The 24,150-nt window shown below is 46.3% G+C and overlaps 1 protein-coding gene across 10 annotated transcripts in view; it reads right to left on the bottom strand.

The window, feature by feature from the left end:
• Positions 1-24,150, bottom strand: part of LOC135055433 (parathyroid hormone/parathyroid hormone-related peptide receptor-like) — a 182,802-nt gene that overhangs the window by 61,226 nt on the left and 97,426 nt on the right. For 8 of the 10 annotated variants that reach the window (XM_063959502.1, XM_063959505.1, XM_063959497.1 and 5 more), the window contains 3 exons: positions 2,184-2,308; positions 1,916-2,010; positions 1,080-1,251 (listed from right to left, as the gene is read on the bottom strand). In XM_063959502.1, coding sequence (XP_063815572.1) covers positions 1,080-1,251; positions 1,916-2,010; positions 2,184-2,308 — 392 coding nt within the window. Of the gene's footprint in view, positions 1-1,079; positions 1,252-1,915; positions 2,011-2,169; positions 2,309-3,228; positions 3,345-24,150 lie in introns of those variants that run through there. The other 2 variants (XM_063959507.1, XM_063959500.1) reach the window with 2 other exon arrangements.

Below are 24,150 nucleotides of genomic sequence, written 5' to 3'. Positions count from 1 at the left end.
TTTTTTCTTTTCTTTTTCTTTGCGTCATGTGCTGTTTGGGGAGGGTTTTTTGGAAGGGCCATCCTGCGTGACACTGCAGTGCCACTCCTAGATGGGCCAGGTGTTTGTGTCGGCCACTAGGGTCGCTTATCTTACTCACACAGTCAGCTACCTCATTGCGCCTCTTTTTTTCTTTGCGTCATGTGCTGTTTGGGGAGGGTTTTTTGGAAGGGACATCCTGCGTGACACTGCAGTGCCACTCCTAGATGGGCCCGGTGTTTGTGTCGGCCACTAGGGTCGCTTATCTTACTCACACAGTCAGCTACCTCATTGCGCCTCTTTTTTTCTTTGCGTCATGTGCTGTTTGGGGAGGGTTTTTTGGAAGGGACATCCTGCGTGACACTGCAGTGCCACTCCTAGATGGGCCCGGTGTTTGTGTCTGCCACTAGGGTCGCTTATCTTACTCACACAGCGACCTCGGTGCAAATTTTAGGACTAAAAATAATATTGTGAGGTGTGAGGTATTCAGAATAGACTGAAAATGAGTGGAAATTATGGTTTTTGAGGTTAATAATACTTTGGGATCAAAATGACCCCCAAATTCTATGATTTAAGCTGTTTTTTAGGGTTTTTTGAAAAAAACACCCGAATCCAAAACACACCCGAATCCGACAAAAAAAATTCGGTGAGGTTTTGCCAAAACGCGGTCGAACCCAAAACACGGCCGCGGAACCGAACCCAAAACCAAAACCCGAAAAATTTCCGGCGCTCATCTCTAATATATGTGTGTGTGTATATATATATATATATATATATATATATATATATACACACCAACTTCATCACGTTCATGGTTCAATGCTCTCTTCATAAAGCAGAGCCAATCAAGTGTAATTATATCATAGTTGTAATGGATAATGCAATAATGGCTGCCTCCACCCAGCACGTCATGGGTAACAGTGTTCAATTGAATGTTGTTGTCCCATTTATGCCAAGCAGATAAGTGCAACATGGTTCTGCCAAGGTGAAAATTTACTCCCTTTTTTTCTTTTGCTTCCAACTTTGAATCAGCCCCTCAGTGTCCTGCAACACATACTAACCCAGTGGAATTCTGTTCCCTTAGGTACTCCAATCTCTAGAGTTTCAACTTCCATTGCACCTTCATCTTCTCTTGAATACAGTACAGCATCTTTCAAGAATATACTTCCCGCACGACAAATAAAAGAGGTGAAGAGGTGGATATGGATGTAATTTCGGGTACAATGCAAGCGCCTGCAGTATTGGGGTACAAATACAATTTGAAATGACATATTTGGTATACATTTTACAGGTTTTCAAAATATAAAATACTTGACATTTTATCAAATAAAACGTCTGTTAGGGGTTTATTCATGACGCAGTGAAAAGAGTGGAGAAGTGAGCCACTGGAGAAGTTGCCCATGGCAACCAATCAGCTTCTCTGTATAATTTTATAGTATGCAAATTATAAATGTTACTTCAGTACTGATTGGCTTTTCTCCACTGGCTCACTTCTCCACAGTTTTCACTGCTTCATGAATAGACCCCTTAGTCACTTATAGTAATATATATGCATAAGTCCCATATGCTTAAATTTAGTATAAACTAAACATATTGGCGGAATTGTCCTACTTTAAATGTGGTCCAATGTGTCCACAATGATTGCAGTGACAACCACTCTTCCCATTTGAAGCCTAAATTATGAGATTTTACATTTGTGGTGACATCCTGATGAAAACATGTACTTTGGCCCAAGCGTGTGGCCTTACAATGTCTCCACATTAAAAACAAAATAGGACCTGTCAGTGTTTGGCTTTATTCTATCATATAATATTTTGTGCAGCCTAACATTTTCACCTTGTTAGTGTGTTAATATCCATGTTACTATTATGCATTTTTACACAATTCAAGTTCTTACTTGAAATAGCAAAGGATGCAGAGAGCAATGAGGAGTGTAGCCAGAGAGACTGAATATCCTACAGTATAAATCAGCCGCAAGCGTTCAAACAACTTCTATAGAGAGAAACAATTCAATATTAATGTCCATAGAATTCCAACTCAGTAGGTCTTAACAGGATTCATTGATGGGGTGGTGGGGGGGATAAACAACGAATGGAACTGGAAACTTGAATACAGTACTGCACTCTCAATAATTCATACTATCGTCTGCACCTGCTGCTCCGTACCTTCTCCTGGATCCTTATCTCTGGATTGACCAAGGTGACACACTCACTGTAATTAGCCCAGGTCCTGTTGATTCCCGAAACTTGAAGCCATATACTATTGGATCCACATCTTCGATGGGCATATCCTGAAAAGTTTACCAAGACAAAGAGAAATTAGACACACCTGCCTGTATAATAGATGATGAGATACCATTCCCGATTGGCTGGCCATCTGTCACATGGGCAGACACCTAGCCATTAGCTCACTCCACGAGAAGAATGTAATAACATGCGAGAAGCAGGAGGTGCGAGACTTTGTCAAAGTTCTCCCGTTTCTTTAAAATGGCAATCATTTACATGGCAAAAACATGTTGGTTTTACCGTTTAAATGATTGCAGCTTTAAAAAAAAATGGGAGGATTCGCATAATTGCATTGCATTGAAGCAAATAATTACAGAAAATTTGTGGGTCAAATGGATGGGAAAAAATATTTTTACATAAATTGTGGAACATTTTATTAGTAATTTCTATTAAAAGGCAACGTTAACTGTTAATACTGTATATAATTAATGGACACAATAGTTTACTTTATTAAGATACTATGGGGCAATACTGTATTAAAAAAAACCCACAGGGGCTACTGTATTATCTACTTCAATGAGAAAATACACACGAAGGTGGTTCAATAAGTAAGGTAACAAGACCTCTCATGTGTGTACTGTTCTCTACTTTATTCTAATTTCCTGCCAGACCAGAGCAGTTAGACCACTGCTTCCCATCAGGCCCATTAGACTGCGCGTCATATCAGTCATACTGTCCCAGCATTAGTTGTAAGATGGCGGGGCTGGCGGAAACATGGTAAAACACTGTGCTGCGTAGTGTGAATATATCTCTGCATCTAAAAGGAACATCAGCAGCTGAAATTTATCAGCAACTTGTTGAGGTGTACGGTGATAACATCATGTCACGGAAACAGGTTTGGGATTGGTGCACTGCCTTTGATAACGGCCAACCATATGCATGAGTTGTTATGGTGCTACCATTGGGAGGTACTGAACCATCCTACCTTCAGCCCTGACCTGGCACCAAGTGATTTCCATCTCTTTGGATCATTGAAGAAGCACCTAGGTGGAAGGTGATATACAACCAACAGTGAAGTTCAGCAAGACATCATGTCCTGGTATCAGGCACTTGACAGTAATTCCTTCTATGCTGGGATAGATGCTTTGATGTACTGTTGGAACAAATGCTTAGATAAGTATGGGGACTATGGGGTGTATTCAATTTATGTCGGATCCTTTCCGACGGAAAGGATCCGACATGAGTGTATTAAATGGCCGGCCAAACCCAACAGGTTTGGCCCGTTCTCGACAATGACAATCCAACTTTTTTTAAAGTCTGATTGACATTGTTGGAAACGGGGCTAAAACCTGTCAGGTTTGGCCTCGCTTTCGACAATAAGATGGGTTTCCCGACTTGTCGGGAAAAAAAGGGTCACATTGAATAGGTCGGAACCCCTTCTGACCTAAACCTGTCGGAAACTGCCGTCTTTCCGACAATACGGCAGTTTACGCCAATAATTGAATACAGCCCTATGTGGAAAAATAATCTGTACCAAGGCCTTACTAGTGATTACACAGGTACATATTTGTACGAATTGAATAAATGTATGCAATGAGAGGTCCTGTTACCTTATTTATTGAACCATCCTTATATATAAATTAAAGAGTGTAGAATATATATATATCAACTAATTTATGGGGTGTTATATGTTTATATAACATTAAAGAGGCACTATGTTATGCACTTTAAGGTGGCAATTTTAAATTATGGTTTTATAACAATTTTCATACATAATTGTAAGCTATGCCTGTATGGGGAGGAGAGGGATTTTTCCAGAAATTTTCAAGACAAGATAGATCAAACTGGCACAGAACTTTTGACAGCTATTCTGAATGTCACAGCCATCTCATATTTTCTGCTTACTTTGCATCTGTTTTCAATCCTTTCCTTCACTCTTCAAGCATGCAGTGATTACTCCCATTTTGAAAAAACTAATTTCTGACCCTCTCCCTCAAACTACCGCCCTATGGGGGTCATTCCGACCCGATCGCTCGCTGCAGTTTCTCGCAGTGCAGCGATCGGGTCGGAACTGCGCATGCGCCGGTGCTGCAGTGCACCGGTGCATAGCAGCCGTCGATGCCTCTAAGGCAGAGGCGGTCGCTGGGCGGGAGGGGGCTGGATGCCGGCACGGCACGGCCAATGCAGGCGTGGCCGGACCGTTGGGGATGCGGGCTGCGGCGGGTGCGTGATGTCACACGCAGCCGCTGCAGGCTGGGGAGCGACGAGTAGCTCCCGGCCAGCACGCTAAAGCTGCGCTGGTCGGGAGCTACTCTTGAAGTGCAAAGGCATCGCCACTGTGCGGGCTGGCACTGACATGCAGGGCGGACTAGCCCTGTGCTGGGCGTCCCCCTGCATGTCAGTGTGAAAGATCGTAGTTGTGCTAAATTTAGCACAGCTACGATCAACTCGGAATGACCCCCTATATCTCAGCTCCCTTGTCTCTCTAAGCTACTTGAAAGACTTGTCTACACTCGACTCACACACTTTCTTAACTCACACAATTTATTGGACCCACTTCAGTCAGGCTTCCGTTCCCAACACTCCACAGAGACAGCACTGACTAAAGTGGTTAATGATTTGGTCACTACGAAGTCTAAAGGGCATTACTCACTACTTATTCTTCTAGATCTATCTGCTGCCTTTGACACTGTTGACCACTCTCTTCTCATACAAACACTACAATCCCTAGGTCTTAAAGACACAGCCCTTTCTTATTCCTATCCTATTTATCTAATCGCTCCTTCAGTGTTTGGTTCTCTGAATCTACCTCCTCTTCGCTACCTCTTTCAGTCGGAGTACCGCAAGACTCAGTCTTGGGTCCTCTGCTTTTCTCTATCTATCTCATCTCTTGGTAAACTAATCAGCTCTTTTGGATTTCAGTATCATCTGTACGCAGATGATACTCAAATCTACCGATCCTCCCCTGATTTGTCCCTATCTGTACTGGGCTGTGTCACTGAATGCCTATCTGCCATTTCATCTTGGATGACATCTCGCCACCTCAAACTTAATATTTCAAAGACAGAGTTAATTATATTTTCACCAGCCAATAGTAGGTACTAACCTGATATCTCTATCACTGTTGAAAACTCGACAATCTACCCTACCCCACAAGCTCGCTGCCTAGGTGTCATCCTTGACTCTGATCTGTCCTTTGTTCCCCACATTCAATCTGTTTCAAAATCATGTTGCATGCATCTAAAAAACATATCCAAAATACGACCATACCTTACACAAGACACTGCTAAAACGCTAATCCATGCTCTCATTATCTCCCGCATTGATTATTGCAATAGTCTCCTAACTGGTCTTCCCAAAACGAGACTCTCACCACTACAATCCATTCTGAATGCAGCTGTGAGGCTAATCTTCCTCGCTAGATGTTCATCATCTGCAGATCCACTCTGTCAGTCCCTTCATTGGTTACCTGTATTCTACCGTATTTAATATAAAATACTTTTACTCACACACAAGGCCATTAACCAAACTACACCAACGTACATCACTTCGCTTATCTCAAAATATCTCCCAACCCGACCTCTTCGCTCTTCACAAGATCTGCGTCTCTCATCCACACTCATTACTCTCTCCCTCTCACGATTGCAGGACTTTCATCGGGCTGCACCCACTCTGTGGAATACCCTACCACGTACAATAAGACTCTCCTCTAGTCTCCAAACCTTCAAGCGTTCCCTAAAAACTCACCTCTTGAGACAAGCGTATCAAATTCCAGAACTGCCCACATAACTTTCATAAACCTTCCTATCAAATTGCATTTACTCTGCACAGTCCACACATATCCTCACATGTCTTCTCATTATTCACTTTCCCTTCCTCTCGACCCTGGTTCATCATTGCTGTATGACCATATCATACAACCCACCCAGAACATTTGAAATCTGGTGGACAACTATGCAATAGATAGGCATGGATACACAAGAATAGGTGCTATTTCCCTATAGATTGTAAGCTTGCGAGCAGGGACTGTTTGTTATTACCCGGTTTTGTTATATCATTGTTTTGTTATATCGTTATTTCCAATTGTAAAGCGCAACGGAATTTGCTGCACTATATAAGAAACTGTTAATAAATAAATAAATAAAAATCCGCCACTTGATGTATCTGGTGGTTTATATTCTTTACATGGGAAAAATCTAGATGACAATGTGTTTAATGGCATTTTCTAAATTAGATTCCAGCAGGATTTTAAAGTTTTGGACCTTAGTAAAGTATACGGGATGCCAAACTGCTGGGAAAAAGACATAAAAACCCATATTCTGTACTAAATATACCCCTAGGGTCTGCTAGAAAAATCATCAAAATATAGAAAAAAAATCATAGCTGCTAAGACCTAATTTAACCTAACAGAAAACAGGATTTTAGAACCTACCGGTAAATCCTTTTCTCGTAGTCCGTAGAGGATGCTGGGGTCCACATTAGTACCTTGGGGTATAGACGGGTCCACTGGAGTCTTCGGCACTTTAAAAATGTAATAGTCTGGGCTGGCTCCTCCCCCTATGCCCCTCCCACAGACCTCAGTTATAGAAACTGTGCCCGAGGAGATGGACAACCTCAAGAGAGGGATATTACTCAGATAGTGGTGAGATTCACACCAGCTCACACCAATTTATAAACATGCAACCAGCATGGAACACACAGAAACCATGCCAATATGCATGAACAAAAGTGGCAGCAACATCTGCCATTACTTATCAAGTAACAACTGTGCAGGAGAAACTGGAGCACTTGGCGGGTGCCCAGCATCCTCTACGGAGTACGAGAAAAGGATTTACCGGTAGGTTATAAAATCCTGTTTTCTCTTACGTCCTAGAGGATGCTGGGGTCCACATTAGTACCTTGGGGCTATACCAAAGCTCCGCTCAAGGGCGGGAGGTGCACCAGGTTCCTGCAAAACCACTTGACCAAACCGTAGGTCATCAGAGGCCAAAGTATCAAACTTGTAAAATTTAGCAAACGTGTTTGATCCTGACCAAGTAGCTGCTTGGCATAACTGCATAGCCGAGACACCCAGGGCAGCCGCCCAGGAAGAACCCACCTTACGAGTAGAGTGGGCCTTTACCGAAGTCGGAACCGGCAATCCTGCCGTGGAATAAGCATACTGGATAGTACATCTGATCCAGCGCGCAATAGTCTGCTTTGAAGCAGGACCCTCGCCACATAAATTTTCAAAGCCCTGACAACGTCCAAGGATCTTGCGAAAAGCTGAAGTGTCAGTAGCCACTGGCACCACAGCAGTTTGCAACAATACAAGAAAATATAACCAGGCGCTAATAAATCATCACCATATCCTGGTGAACAAAATACTAATGTTGAAAATTGTATACAAATGTAACTATAGATTAATATATACTTAAGCTGCAGGAGAGAGCTTGACTTGGGGTAAAACAAGTCAAAAAGAACCGGCACCTAGAAATCTCCGGTAACAATAGGACACTGAACAAATCCCCTCTTGCGCTATAAATGATATGGTATGGCTCAAAGTTCAATAAAAACAAAATGATAATTTCATAAATTCTATATTTTTTAATACATAAAAAATAGATATATATATATATATATATATATTTTACAAATAAACTAATCGACCGGTCAATAAAATCACTAACAATATATTTTCTTATATATAGAGGAGGTGGATCTAGGTAAACTCTGTGCACAGAGAAGTATAATTTTTAAAAATAAAACTCAGTCCATATATTGGAATAAAAAATCAAATACCAGCTGTGATTTGAGCCCATGTAGTAAATAACATCTTTGTAAGTTGCTTTGTACTGGAATTCCTTAATATGCTGCCACTCAGCAAAGAGAGATGATATTGTGCAGAATAACCGCTCCACACTGGAGCCTTACGTGTGGCTTGCACCTGTTGTTACAGCACGGGAGAGTTCAATGACAGATGAGGCGGTCTCGGGCTGCGGGAACGGCGTCTGCACTGGCGCCTGCTGTACTGAATGTTTACCCGACTTCCAAGCTCTATGAGTCCACACCTCCAAGTGCCGTCTGCAGACACCACAGTCACGGTTTTTCTCCTCCCGATCTCCGTTTGCCCATGGACGATACCGCTGGATGATAGAGTAATTAAGGGTGCAAAAAAGGCTGGTACAAGGGTCCAATAGTCTGCTTCTGACGCGTTTCGCTCCTCTTACGGGGGCTTCATCAAAGAATGACTCATTCTTTGATGAAGCCCCCGTAAGAGGAGCGAAACGCGTCAGAAGCAGACTATTGGACCCTTGTACCAGCCTTTTTTGCACCCTTAATTACTCTATCATCCAGCGGTATCGTCCGTGGGCAAACGGAGATCGGGAGGAGAAAAACCGTGACTGTGGTGTCTGCAGACGGCACTTGGAGGTGTGGACTCATAGAGCTTGGAAGTCGGGTAAACATTCAGTACAGCAGGCGCCAGTGCAGACGCCGTTCCCGCAGCCCGAGACCGCCTCGTCTGTCATTGAACTCTCCCGTGCTGTAACAACAGGTGCAAGCCACACGTAAGGCTCCAGTGTGGAGCGGTTATTCTGCACAATATCATCTCTCTTTGCTGAGTGGCAGCATATTGAGGAATTCCAGTACAAAGCAACTTACAAAGATGTTATTTACTACATGGGCTCAAATCACAGCTGGTATTTGATTTTTTATTCCAATATATGGACTGAGTTTTATTTTTAAAAATTATACTTCTCTGTGCACAGAGTTTACCTAGATCCACCTCCTCTATATATATATATGAAAATATATTGTTAGTGATTTTATTGACCGGTCTATTAGTTTATTTGTAAAATATATATATATATATATTTTTTTTTATGTATTAAAAAATATAGAATTTATGAAATTATCATTTTGTTTTTATTGAACTTTGAGCCATACCATATCATTTATAGCGCAAGAGGGGATTTGTTCAGTGACCACAGCAGGTTGGTTGATATGAAAAGCTGATACCACCTTTAGAAGAAATTGCTGACGAGTTCTGAGTTCATCTCTATCCTCATGGAATATCAAGTAAGGACTCATATGAGACAACGCTTCCAATTCTGACACCCGCTTCGCGGATGCCAGGGCCAACAGTGTGACCACCTTCCACGTGAGAAACTTTAGGTCCACTTTCCCTAAAGGTTCACACCAGTCTGATTGTAGGAACTGCAACACAATATTTAGATCCCATGGTGTGGTTGGAGGCACAAAAGGAGGTTGGATGTGCAGAACCCCTTTCAGGAAAGTCTGAACCTCCGGGAGGACCGCCAATTGTCTCTGGAAGAAAATGGACAAGGCCGAAATCTGAACCTTGATTGAGCCTAGGCGTAGGCCCACATCCACACCTGACTGTAGAAACAGGAGCAAATGCCCTAGTTCAAAATCCACCATAGGAAATTTCTTGGATTCACACCAAGACACGTATTTCCTCCAAATTCGATGGTAGTGTTTCGACGTTACCCCCTTCCTAGCCTGGATGAGTCTTGGAATGACCTTGAAGGAATGCCCTTTTGGGCTAAGATCTGTCGTTCAACCTCCTTGCCATCAAACGTAGCCTCGGTAAGTCTTGATAAGCAAACGGCCCCTGCTGAAGCAGGTCTTCTCTGAGTGGAAGAGGCCGAGGATCTTCTAGGAGAAAGTCCAGAAGATCTGGGTACCAAGGCCTCCGTGGCCAGTCTGGAGCAATGAGAATTGCTTGAACTTTTGTTATTTTTATCAACTTGAGAATCCTTGGGATTAGCGGAAGTCGAGGGAACACATACACCGATTGGAACACCCACAGAGTTATCAGTGCGTCCACTGCCACTGCTTGTGGGTCTCTCGACCTGGAACAATATCTCCGAAGTTTCTTGTTGAGACGAGATGCCATCATGTCTACCTGAGGAACTCCCCAAAGACTTGTTATCTCTGCGAATACCTCCTGATGGAGGCCCCATTCTCCTGGATGGAGATCGTGTCTGCTGAGGAAGTCTGCTTCCCAGTTGTCCACTCCTGGAATGAAGACTACTGACAGAGCCCTTGCATGTCTTTCCGCCCAGAGGAGTATCCTTGTCACCTCTGCCATTGCAGCTCTGCTTTTCATTCCGCCTTGGCGGTTTATGTAAGACACTGTCGTCACGTTGTCCGACTGGACTAGAATGACTTGATCTGTTAGTAGATGAGCCCCTTGCAGAAGTCCGTTGTAAACTGCTCTCAGTTCCAGGATGTTTATGTGAAGAAGAACTTCTAGACTTAACCATCTTCCTTGGAAGTTTTCCCCTTGAGTGACCGCTACCCAACCTCTTAGACTTGCATCCATGGTCAGGAGGATCCAGTTCTGAATCCCGAACCTGCGTCCCTCGAGCAGGTGAGAAGTCTGCAGCCACCAGAGGAGCGAGATCCTGGCTTTCAGCGACAGGCGTATCCGCTGTTGTAGGTGAAGATGTGATCCGGACCATTTGTCCAGGAGATCCAGTTGGAAGGACCTGGCATGGAAACGTCCGAACTGTAGGGCTTCGTAAGCAGCTGCCATCTTTCCCAGCAAGCGAATGCATTGATGGACTGATACTCGGTCTGGCTTCAAGATCTCTCAAACCATTGATTGAATCACCAACGCTTTCTCCAACGGGAGAAACACTCTCTGTACTGTTGTGTCGAGAATCATTCCTAAGAATGCTAATCTCTGTATTGGTTCCAACTGAGACTTTGGACGATTGAGAATTCAACCGTGGTCCTGGAGTATAAACACTGTCAGTGTTTTACTCTGTAGCAACTTTTCCCTGGAAGTTGACTTGATTAATAGATTGTCCAGATATGGGATAATGTTCACTCCTTGCTTGCGCAGGAGAACCATCATCTCTGCCATCACCTTTGTGAATATCCTCGGTGCTGTTGACAGCCCGAATGGTAGAGTCTGGAACTGATAGTGACATTCCAGGACAGCAAATATTAAGTAGGATTGATGAGGAGGCCAAATGGGGACATGCAGGTATGCGTCCTTGATGTCCAGAGACACCAGGAATTCCCCTTTCTCCAGGTTGGAGATCACTGCCCTTAGGGACTCCATCTTGAACTTGAATTCCTTTAAGAATTGGTTCAATGCCTTGAGATTTAAAATTGGTCTTACTGAGCAATCCTGCTTCGGTACCACAAACAGACTGGAGTAAAACCCTCTGCCTTGTTGTGGCTGTGGGACAGAAAACAATTACCCTGTCTCGGACCAACTTCTGAATGGCCTCCAAGTCTTTGACTTTTCTTCTGGAGAAACTGGTAAGGTTGACATGAAAAATTGGCAAGGTGAGAGTTGCTGGAATTCCAGTCTGTACCCCATGGACACAAGTTGTACTACCCAGGGATCTAAGCCTGATAGGGCCCACGTCTGACTGAAATTCTGTAAGCGAGCTCCCACCTGTAGGGGAGCCCCAGCGTCATGCTAAGGTTTTGGAGGAAGCAGAAGTGGATTTCTGTTCCTGGGAACCTACTGCTGCTGCGGTTGGTCTCTTGGATCTTCCACGTCCTCCCCTGAAGTAGGATTGGTCACCCCTGCCCCTTTTGGCATTTGCGGCCCGAAAGGAATGCATCGGAGGGGTACTGTACGGTTTCCGTGGTGGAGTTGGTGCGGAGGGAAGAAATGTTGACTTACCCACCGTTGCTTTGGATATCCAGGTGTCTGGTGCCTCTCCGAATAGCGCCTCCCCGGTATAGGAAAGAGTCTCAATACTCTTCTTTGATTCTGTGTCCGAAGTCTACTGGCGAATCCAGAGACCTCTGCGTGCTGAGATAGACATAGCCGATATTCTTGTTGCTATAAGTCCTATGTCTTTCATGGCCTCTACCATGAAACCTGCAGAATCTTTAATGTGACCAAGGAGTAAAACCACATTATCCCTATCCATAGTATCTAGTTCTTCTGATAAATTCTCAGACCATTTTACAATGGCACTAGCTACCCATGCACATGCTATAGTGGGCCTAAGAATAGTACCTGAGGCCGTGTAAAGGGATTTGAGTGTAGTTTCAATTTTGCGGTCGGCTGGTTCTTTAAGTGATGCCGTACCGGGTACAGGTAAAGTAATCCTTTTTGATAGTCTGGACAACAAAGCATCGACCATAGGCGGGGTTTCCCATTTTTTCCTATCCTCTGTAGGGAATGGATAAGCTACCAGAATTCTCTTTGGAATTTGGAATTTTTTCTCCGGATTTAACCAGGATTTTTCAGATGGAGTGTTAAGTTCCTCTGAAGGAGGAAAAGTAACTTCAGGTTTTTTATGCAATTTAAAATAAGCTTTCTTTTCCTGTACTGGGGTAGTGTCCGTCACCTCTAACACTTCTTTTACGGCTTGAATCATGTGTCTTATACTTTTAGCCAGGGCAGCGTCAGCTATCCTGGTGTCATCTAAGCCCTCCCCTGTATCGGAGTCGGTATCCGTGTCGACTTGCATAATTTCAGCAAGTGAATGCTTTTTTGCTGGTTTGGTAGAAGTAGAGGGTTCTGCAAACAAAGCACTCTCTACAGACTGTCTCCAAACCTGTGTTTCTTTCTCAGTATGAGACATTTTGTGGGAAATGTGAGATATCATTCCCTTTATTCCCTTAAGCCATATAGGTTCATCCCCTGAGGGAAGAGCTACCACATTGCAATTCTGAGTCCCTAAAATGGCGTCCTCTAAGGATTCCACCTCTGCTGCACCCGATTCTTGAGACATGATAATGTGCAAAATGACACTCACATAAAACACAGTCACACAGGGATATGTCAGGGACAGTATTCCTACCAAAATCGTGAAAGGAACAACAGAGTTCAGAGCCAGCCCCCACGTGCCCTTTGAAGTTTTATATATGCAATTATATATGCCACCTCAGCGCAATAATAGGATTTTGATACCAACCGGTAAATCCTTTTCTCTTACGTCCTAGAGGATGCTGGGGACTCCGTAAGGACCATGGGGTATAGACGGGCTCCGCAGGAGATAGGGCACCTAAAAAGAACTTTGACTATGGGTGTGCACTGGCTCCTCCCTCTATGCCCCTCCTCCAGACCTCAGTTAGATTTTGTGCCCAGAGGAGAATGGGTGCACTGCAGAGAGCTCTCCAGAGTTTTCTGTTGAAGAAGAATTTTGTTAGGTTTTTTATTTTCAGGGAGTCCTGTTGGCAACAGGCTCCCTGCATCGTGGGACCAAGGAGAGAGAAGCAGAGCTGGCTTGTCAAGTTGGGCACTGCTTCTAAGGCTACTGGACACCATTAGCTCCAGAGGGAGTCGGAACACAGGTCTCACCTGGGGTTCGTCCCGGAGCCGCGCCGCCGTCCTCCTCACAGATGCCGAAGATAGAAGCCGGATAGAGAAGGCAGAAGACATCTTAGGCGGCATGAGGTAAGGTGCACAGCGGTAAGCTGCGCGCCATTGCTCCCAGTCACACACACACAGAGCAGCACTGAAGGGTGCAGGGCGCAGGGGGGGGGGGGGGGGGCGCCCTGGGCAGCAATAAACCTCACATTTGGGCAAATACAGATTGATTAGGCTGCGGAGGCAGTAAATCTATGATCCCCCGCCATTTTTATTGAAAAATCACTGGGACCGAAGCCCGCCGTCGGGTGGGCGGGGCTTGATCCTCAGCACTAACCAGCGCCATTTTCTCCACAGAAGCTGCATGAGGAAAACGCTGGCTCCCTGGTCTCTCCCCTGCTGAACTTCACAGGCTGGAAAAAAAGAGGAGGGGGGCACATTAGCGACGCAGTGAGTGGGAATTGGCATATTATATATAGAAAAGCGCTATCTGGACATATTTTTTCCAGTGGTTTTAAGCGCTGGTGTGTGCTGGCATACTCCCTCTCTGTCTCTCCTTAGGGCCTGGTTGGGGTTTTGTCCCCTTATAGGTTAATCCCTGTGTGTGTGGGGTGTCGGTACGTGTGTGTCGACATGTCTGAGGCGGAAGGCTTCTCCAAGGAGGAGGTGGAGCAAATGAGTGGTGTGTCCCCGTCGGTTGTGCCGACTCCAGATTGGATGGACATGTGGCATATGTTGAATGCAAGTGTGGCATCTTTACATAAAAGGCTTGATAAGGCTGATTTAGGGGGGACATCAGGGGGTCAATCCTCGGATTGGACCGACTCACAGGGCCCGTCGGGGTCTCAAAAGCGTCCCTTAACACAAGATACTACTACCAACATGGATTCTGATTCCAGTGTCGACTATGACGAAGTAAAATTGCACCCGAGGGTGACTAAAACCATTCAGTGTATGATTGTGGCAATAAGGGATGTGTTGCATATTGTGGATGAACCCTCGGTCCCCGACACAAGGGTACACATGTTTAAGGAAAAGAAACAGATTATTAACTTTCCCACATCTCATGAATTGAATGATTTCTTTGGAAAAGCTTGGGAGACTGGATAAGAGACCACAGATCCCCAAAATAATTTATATGGCATACCCTTTCCCTAAGCAGGACAGGGAGATTTGGGAATCACTTCCCACTGTGGACAAGGCCCTGACGCGCTTGTCCAAGAAAGTGGCGATACCGTCTCCTGACACAGCAGCCCTTAAGGACCCTGCAGATCGCAGGCAAGAAACTACCTTAAAGTGTATTTATTCTCATACGGGTGCTGTGCTAAGACCGACAATTGCGTCGGCATGGGTGTGTAGCGCAATTGCAGCTTGGACAGATGAGCTGACAGATCAATTTGATAATATGGATAAGGATACTATATTCCTAACTCTAGCCCATATTAAAGACGCAGTCTTATTTATGAGGGATGCTCAAAGGGACATTGGATTGCTAGCTTCTAGGGCCAATGCCATGTCTATCTCAGCGAGAAGATCCTTATGGACTCGCCAATAGACGGGTGATGCGGATTCCAAAAAACATATGGAAGTACTACCCTATAAGGGTGATGTATTGTTTGGGGATGGGCTGACGGACCTGGTTTCCACAGCTACAGCAGGTAAATCAAATTTTTTACCATATATTCCCCAACTGCAAAAGAAAGTTACACCCTATCAGATGCAGTCCTTTCGGTCGCACAAGTCCAAAAGAGGTCGGGGATCCTCTTTCCTCGCCAGAGGTAAGGGCAGAGGCAAGAGAGCACCTGCTTCGGCAGGTGCCCAGGAACAAAAGTCCTCCCCGGCTGCTCCAAAACCCACAGTATGACGCTGGGGCTCCCCTGAGGGAGTCCGCACCGGTGGGGGCACGTCTTTGACTTTTCAGTCAGGCCTGGGTCAGTTCGGACCTGAATCCCTGGGTGTTGGAAATAGTTTCCCAGGGTTACAAATTGGAATTCGAGGAGGTGCCCCCGCGCCGATTTTTCAAATCGTCCCTACCAGCTTCCACATCGGAAAGGGATATAGTGTTAACTGCAATTCAAACGCTGTGTATACAGCAAGTGATAATCAAGGTTCCCCTGCACCAGCAGGGAAGAGGTTACTACTCAACCCTATTTGTGGTCCCGAAACCGGATGGTTCGGTCAGACCTATTTTGAATCTGAAATCCCTAAACTTGTACATAAAAAGATTCAAATTCAAAATGGAATCTCTCAGAGCGATAATAGCCAACATGGAGGAGGGGGAGTTTATGGTGTCTCTGGACATAAAGGATGCGTACCTTCATATCCCCATATATGCCCCCCATCAGGAATACCTGAGATTCGCTGTACAGGATTGTCATTACCAATTTCAGACGTTGCCGTTTGGACTCTCCATGTCCCCGAGGATTTTCACCAAGATAATGGCGGAAATGATGGTGGTCCTGCGCAAGCATGGAGTCACAATTATCCCATACTTGGACGATCTCCTGATAAAAGCAAGATCAAGGGAGAAATTGCTGAGCAGTGTGGCGCTCTCTCTGAGAGTGCTCCAGCAACACGGTTGGATTCTAAATCTACCGAAGTCACAGTTGATTTCGACAACTCGACTACCGTTCCTAGGTATGATACTGGATACGGAACAAATGAAGGTCTTCCTCCCAATAGAGAAAGCCCAAGACATCCAAAACATGGTCAGAGACCTGCTAAAACCGAAAAGGGTGTCAGTTCACCAATGCACTCGAGTTCTGGGGGAAATGGTGGCGGCCTACAAGGCCATTCCCTTGGGAAGGTTCCATGCAAGGACTTTTCAATGGGACCTTCTGGACAAGTGGTCCGGGTCCCATCTGCACTTACATCGGAAGATAACTCTGTCCCCAGGGACCAGAGTGTCCCTCCTGTGGTGGTTGCAAAGTGCTCAGCTCCTGGAGGGTCGCAGGTTCGGAATTCAGGATTGGATCCTGGTTACCACGGACGCGAGCCTCCGAGGATGTGGAGCGGTCACACAGGGAAAAAATTTTCAGGGTCTTTGGTCAGACCAGAAGTCCTGTCTACACATCAATGTGTTGGAACTCAGGGTCATTTACAACGGCCTTCGACAAGCGGAGAGTTTTCTTCGAAACCTACCGGTTCTGATTCAATCAGACAATGTCACAGCAGTGGCTCATGTGAACCGCCAAGGCGGGACAAGAAGCAGAGTCGCGATGGCGGAAGCCACAAGGATCCTTCGCTGGGCGGAAAATCATGTAAGCGCTCTGTCGGCTCTCTTCATTCTGGGAGTGGACAACTGGGAAGCAGACTTCCTCAGCAGACACGATCTCCATCCAGGAGAGTGGGGACTTCATCAAGAAGTCTTTGCAGACGTAACACGTCTTTGAGGAACTCCTCAAATAGACATGATGGCGTCACGCCTCAACAAAAAACTTCGGAGGTATTGCGCCAGGTCTCGGGACCCTCAGGTTGTAGCAGTAGACGCTCTGGTAACACCGTGGGTGTTCAAATCGGTTTACGTGTTTCCTCCTCTTCCTCTCATCACAAAAGTGTTGAGGATCATAAGACGAAGAAGAGTACAGACGATACTCGTTGTCCCAGACTGGCCTCGAAGGGCCTGGTACTCGGATCTACAAGAGATGCTCACAGGAGATCCCTGGCCTCTTCCTCTGAGGGAAGACCTGTTGCAGCAGGGGCCCTGTGTATTTCAAGACTTACCGCGGTTACGTTTGACGGCATGGCGGTTGAACGCCGAATCCTAGCGAAAAAGGGGATTCCGGAAGAGGTCATCCCTATTTTAATAAAGGCTAGGAAGGAGGTGACGGTAAAATATTATCACCGTATCTGGCGAAAGTATGTGTCTTGGTGTGAGACCAAGAATGCACCTACGGAAGATTTTCATCTGGGTCGTCTTCTCCACTTCCTACAGACAGGAGTGGATATGGGCCTGAAATTAGGCTCTGTTAAGGTACAGATTTCGGCCCTCTCGATTTTCTTTCAGAAGAAATTGGCTTCTCTTCCAGAAGTCCAGACGTTTGTAAAGGGAGTGCTGCACTTCCAGCCCCCTTTTGTGCCTCCAGTGGCACCATGGGACCTGAACGTGGTGTTACAGTTCCTAAAATCACACTGGTTTGAACCGCTTAACAAGGTTGAGTTGAAATTTCTTACCTGGAAGGTGGTCATGTTGTTGGCCTTAGCATCAGCAAGGCGAGTGTCAGAATTGGCGGCTTTGTCACACAAGAGCCCCTACTTGATTTTTCATGTGGATCGAGCTGAATTGAGGACACGTCCGCAATTTTTGCCTAAAGTGGTTTCTTCGTTCCATATGAATCAACCTATTGTGGTGCCTGTGGCTACAAGTGACCTGGAGGATTCCAGATCCCTGGACGTAGTCAGGGCCTTAAAAATTTATGTAGCCAGGACGGCTAGAATTAGGAAAACAGAGGCTCTATTTGTCCTGTATGCGGCCAATAAGATTGGCGCTCCTGCTTCGAAGCAGACTATTGCTCGCTGGATCTGTAATACGATTCAGCAGGCTCACTCTACGGCTGGACTGCCGGTACCAAATTCGGTTAAGGCCCATTCCACTAGGAAGGTGGGCTCTTCTTGGGCGGCTGCCCGAGGCGTCTCGGCATTACAACTTTGCCGAGCGGCTACTTGGTCGGGGTCAAACACTTTTGCTAAATTCTACAAGTTTGATACCCTGGCTGATGAGGACCTAGCGTTTGCTTAGTCGGTGCTGCAGAGTCATACGCACTCTCCCGCCCGATTGGATGCTTTGGTATAAACCCCATGGTCCTTACGGAGTCCCCAGCATCCTCTAGGACGTAAGAGAAAATAAGATTTTAAACCTACCGGTAAATCTATTTCTCCTAGTCCGTAGAGGATGCTGGGCGCCCGTCCCAGTGTGGAAGCTCTGCAAGACTTGTATATAGTTGTTGCTTACATAAGGGTTATGTCATACCTCCCAACTTTTGTCTTCTGCGAAGAGGGACATATGCGCGGCGAAGCCGCGCGCGCTCCCGAAAAGGGGGTGTGACCTGCGAAAAGGGGGCGTGGCTTCGCGGAGGACCCGCGATCGTGAGCCACGCCCCCTGTTTTCGTCACTGAAGGGGCATGCCCAGCGCTCTGTGAGCCGCTGGCATGCCCCCTCTCCCTCTGTCTCCAATGAATAGACGCTGTGCGCATGCGCACAGCGTCTATTCTCCGCTGCTCTGCTAAGCAGGGCAGCGAGAGACAGAGACTCCCAACTGCCCCCCCCACCGCGGGACACTGCGGCCCGCGGGTGGGACAGCGGGACAGTCCCCAAAAAACGGGACTGTCCCGCGAAAATCGGGACAGTTGGGAGGTATGGTTATGTTACAGTTGACATCGGTCTTGGACCGTTACTGTCGTTTGTTCATACTGTTAACTGGTTATGTATGTTCCAGGTTACATGGTATGATTGGTGTGGGCTGGTATGAATCTTGCCCTTGGATTGCTAAATCCTGCCTTGTATTGTCCATCTCCTCTGGGCACAGTTCTCTAACTGAGGTCTGGAGGAGGGACATAGAGGGAGGAGCCAGTGCACACCCATAGTCAAAGTTCTTTTTAGGTGCCCTATCTCCTGCGGAGCCCGTCTATACCCCATGGTCCTTACGGAGTCCCCAGCATCCTCTACGGACTAGGAGAAATACATTTACCGGTAGGTTTAAAATCTTATTTTCTCCTAGTCCGTAGAGGATGCTGGGGTCCACTTCATGACCATGGGGTATAGACGGTTCCGCAGGAGCCATGGGCACTCTTAAGACTTTTCAATGGGTGTGAACTGGCTCCTCCCTCTATGCCCCTCCTCCAGACCTCAGTTATAGGAACTGTGCCCAGGGAGACGGACATTTCGAGGAAAGGATTTACTTTAAAACTAGTGGTGAGATACATACCAGCTCACACCTCAACCATGCCGCACAACATGGCATTCAACAGGACACACGCCAACAGGCATGAACCAATTACAGCAACATGCTGAAACTAATATAACACAACTTGTGTAACTCTAATAACAAAACTGCAGGTAAAGTACGCACTGGGACGGGCGCCCAGCATCCTCTATGAACTAGGAGAAAAGGATTTAGCGGTAGGTATCAAAATCCTATTTTCTCATACGTCCTAGAGGATGCTGGGGTCCACTTCATGACCATGGGGTTTATACCAAAGCTCCAGTATGGGCGGGAGAGTGCAGATGACCCTGCAGCACCGATTGACGGAACTTGAGGTCTTCATCGGTGACGGTGTCAAACTTGTAGAATTTAGCAAAAGGGTTTGACCCTGACCAAGTAGCTGCTTGGCAAAGTTGCAATGCCGAGACCCCCCGGGTAGCCGCCCAGGATGAGCCCACCTTCCTAGTGGAATGGGCCTTCACCGACGTCGGTAACGGCAATCCAGCCGTAGTATGAGCATGCTGAATCGTACCTCTGATCCAACGCGCAATAGTCTGCTTGGAAGCAGGACACCCAATCTTGTTGTGAGCATACAGGACAAACAAAGACTCTGTTTTCCGTATTCGAGCTGTTCTAGCGACATAAATCTTCAAAACCCTAACCTACATCTAGAGACTTTGACTCAGTGAACGTGTCAGTAGCCACTGGCACCACAATAGGTTGGTTTATGTTGAAAGATGAAATCACCTTCGGAAGAAAATGTTGACGAGTTCTCAACTCTGCCCTATCTTCATAGAAGATCAGGTAAGGGCTCTTGTGAGACAAGGCCCCCAATTCAGACACCGGCCTTGCGGATGCCAATGCCAAAAGCATCACCACTTTCCAAGTGAGAAACTTCAACTCTATCTCTTGTAGAGACTCAAACCAATCCGATTGAAGGAACTGCAACACCACATTAAGGTCCCATGGTGCCACTGGAGGCACAAATGGAGGCTGGATGTGCAGAACCCCTTTCACGAAGGTCTGAACCTCTGGAAGAGCAGCCAATTGTTTTTGGGGGAAAAATTGACAAGGCAGAAATCTGGACCTTGATTGACCCCCATCTAAGGCCCGCCTCCACACCAGCCTGCAGAAAATGGAGAAAACGTCCCAACTGAAACTCTTCCGTAGGAGCCTTCTTGGATTCACACCAAGATACATATTTTCTTCAAATACGGTGGTAATGTTTCGACGTTACTCCTTTCCTGGCCTGAATAAGTGTGGGGATGACTTCCTTTGGAATACCCTTTCGGGCTAGGATCCGGCGCTCAACAACCATGCCGTCAAACGTAGCTGTGGTAAGTCTTTATATACGCACGGCCCCTGCTGCAGCAGGTCCTCGCAAAGAAGAAGAGGCCGAGGATCTTTTATGAGCAACTCCTGTAGATCTGGGTACCAAGCCCTCCTTGGCCAGTATAGGGCAATGAAAATTGCTCGAACCCTTGTTCTTCTTATGATCCTGAGAACTTTTGGGATCAGCGGAAGTGGAGGGGAGACATACACTGACCGGAATACCCACTGGGTCACTAGCGCATCCACTGCTATTGCTTGAGGGTCTCTCGACCTGGAACAATATTTCTGAAGCTTCTTGTTGTGACGAGATGCCATCATGTCTACTTGAGGAACTCCCCAAAGACTTGTCACCTCTGCGAAGACTTCTTGGTGGAGGCCCCACTCTCCTGGATGGAGATCGTGTCTGCTGAGGGAAGTCTGCTTCCCAGTTGTCTACTCCTGGAATGAAAATTGCCAACAGAGCCTTTACATGTTTTTCTGCGCAGAGGAGGATCTTCGTCACCTCTGCCATTGCCGCTCTGCTTCCGCCCTGCCTGTTTATGTACGTGACTGCTGTTACATTGCCCGACTGGATCTGCACGGGATGATCTTGAAGAAGATGTACCGCTTGTTGAAGGCCGTTGTAAATGGCTCTCAATTCCAGCACGTTTATGTGAAGGCAGGCTTCCTGACTTGACCATTTTCCTTGGAAGCTTTCCCCCTGAGTGACAGCTCCCCAGCCTCGGAGACTTGCATCCGTGGTTACCAGGACCCAGTCTTGAATCCCGAACCTGCGTCCCTCTAGTAGGTGAGAACTGTGTAGCCACCACAGGAGCGAAATCCTGGCTTTTGACGACAGGATTATCTTCCGGTGCATGTGTAGGTGGGATCCCGACCACTTGTCCAACAGGTCCCACTGGAATACTTTGGCATGGAACCTGACAAACTGTATGGCCTCGTAGGCCGCCACCATCTTCCCAAACAACCGAATGCACCGATGGATCGACACACTTGATGGTTTCAATATCTGTTTTAAAATTTTCTGGATTTCCAGAGCCTTTTCCAGCGGAAGAAATACTCTCTGAACTTCTGTGTCCAGAATCATCCCGAGAAAAGACAATCTTGTCGTCGGTTCCAACTGTGACTTTGGATAATTTATGATCCAACCATGTTGTTGGAGTATTGACAGGGAGAGTGTTATGTTTTGTAACAACTGCTCCCTGGATCTCGCCTTTATCAGGAGATCGTCCAGATAAGGAATTATATTGACTCCTTTTTTACGCAGGAGAACCATCATCTCCGCCATCACCTTGGTGAATACCCTCGGCGCCGTGGAGAGACCGAAATGTAACGTCTGGAATTGGTAATGGCAGTCCTGAACCGCGAATCTCAGATAAGCCTGGTGAGGAGGATAAATGGGAACATACAGCTAAGCATCCTTTATGTCTACCGACACCATGTAATACCCCTCCTCCAGTCTGGAAATCACTGCCCTCAGTGATTCCATTTTGAACTTGAATCGTTTCAAGTAGAGATTCAGATTTTTTAGGTTTAGGATCGGTCTGACCGAGCCGTCCGGCTTCGGAACTACAAAAAGGCTTGAATAAAACCCCTCCCCTTGTTGTGACAAAGGTACCAGGACTATGACCTGATCCTGACATAATTTTTGGATTGCCGCTGTTACTGCTTCCCTTTCCGGAAGAGAAGCTGGCAAGGTCGATTTGAAAAATCGTCATGGGGGAACATCTTGAAACTCCAGCTTGTATCCCTGGGACACTATTTGCAACACCCAGAGATCCAGGCCAGACAGAATCCAACCTTGGCTGAACAGTTTGAGACGTGTCCCCACCCGAGCGGCCTCCCGCAAAGGTGCCCCAGCGTCATGCTGAAGATTTGGCAGAAGTAGGGGTAGACTTCTGCTCCTGGGAACCTGAAGCCGGTGTGGACTTCTTTCCCTTTCCCCTTCCCCTACCTGCAAAGAAGGGGGAACCTCTCGCTTTTTTGTATTTATTGGGCCGAAAGGACTGCATGTGCCGGTGATATGTCTTTTTTGCCGGTTAAGGCGCAGAGGGCAAAAATGTCGACTTACCTGCGGTAGCCGCTGAGACTAACGCATCCAGTCCATTGCCAAATAAGGCCTCGCCTTTATATGGGAGAGCCTCCATATTTCTTTTGGAATCTGCATCCGCATTCCACTGGCGAATCCACAACGCCCGCCGAGCCGATACTGCCATGGTAGTGGCTTGTGAACTCAAGAGTCCAATATCTTTCGCTTCTAGTATGTATGCGGCAGCGTCTTTGATATTCCCTAACTTAAGGAGTATCTCATCTTTATCAATCGTGTCAATTTCTGGTGACACGCTTTCTGACCATTTTTCAATAGCGCGACTCACCCACGCGCAAGCAATTGTGGGACTGAGCAGCGTACCATTGGCAACATAAATGGATTTCAATGTAGTTTCCATCTTTCGGTCTGCCGGCTCTTTTAGTGAAGCCGTGCCAGGTGCAGGGAGAATTACCTTCTTTGTCAACCTGGACAGTGCACTGTCTAACACAGGGGGTGACTCCCATTTTTTCCTGTCCTCCACCGGGAAAGGATAAGTTATCTGAATTCTCTTGGGAATACAACATTTATTTTCGGGATTCACCCACATCCCTTCAAAGAGAGTATTAAGCTCGTGGGGAGGAGGGAAAGTGACCTTGGATTTCTTTTCTTTATAGAAATAAGCCTTCTCCTGAGGTACAGGAGTGGCGTCCGTGACTTCCAGAACTTCCCTTATAGCTACAATCATATATTGTATATTTTTTGCCAATCTATGATCTATTTCTCTGGAGTCACTATCATCGACTTAAGAATCAGTGTCTGTGTCGGTATCAGTATTCACAATGGGGGTAATTCCAAGTTGATTGCAGCAGGAATTTTGTTAGCAGTTGGGCAAAACCATGGGGGTCATTCCGAGTTGTTCGCTCTGTAAATTTCTTCGCATCGCAGCGATTTTCCGCTTAGTGCGCATGCGCAATGTTCGCACTGCGACTGCGCCAAGTAAATTTGCTATGCAGTAAGGAATTTTACTCACGGCTTTTTCATCGTTCTGGTGATCGGAGTGTGATTGACAGGAAGTGGGTGTTTCTGGGCGGAAACTGGCCGTTTTATGGGTGTGTGCGGAAAAACGCTACCGTTTCTGGGAAAAACGCGGGAGTGGCTGGAGAAACGGAGGAGTGCCTGGGCGAACGCTGGGTGTGTTTGTGACGTCAAACCAGGAACGACAAGCACAGAACTGATCGCAGATGCCGAGTAAGTCTGGAGCTACTCAGAAACTGCTAAGAGAGGTGTAATCGCAATATTGCGAATACGTCGTTCGCAATTTTAAGATGCTAAGAT

This window comes from Pseudophryne corroboree, chromosome 3 (assembly GCF_028390025.1).
Source record: "Pseudophryne corroboree isolate aPseCor3 chromosome 3, aPseCor3.hap2, whole genome shotgun sequence".
Classification (NCBI taxonomy): domain Eukaryota; kingdom Metazoa; phylum Chordata; class Amphibia; order Anura; family Myobatrachidae; genus Pseudophryne; species Pseudophryne corroboree.
This window is presented reverse-complemented; position numbering and strand designations above follow the sequence as displayed.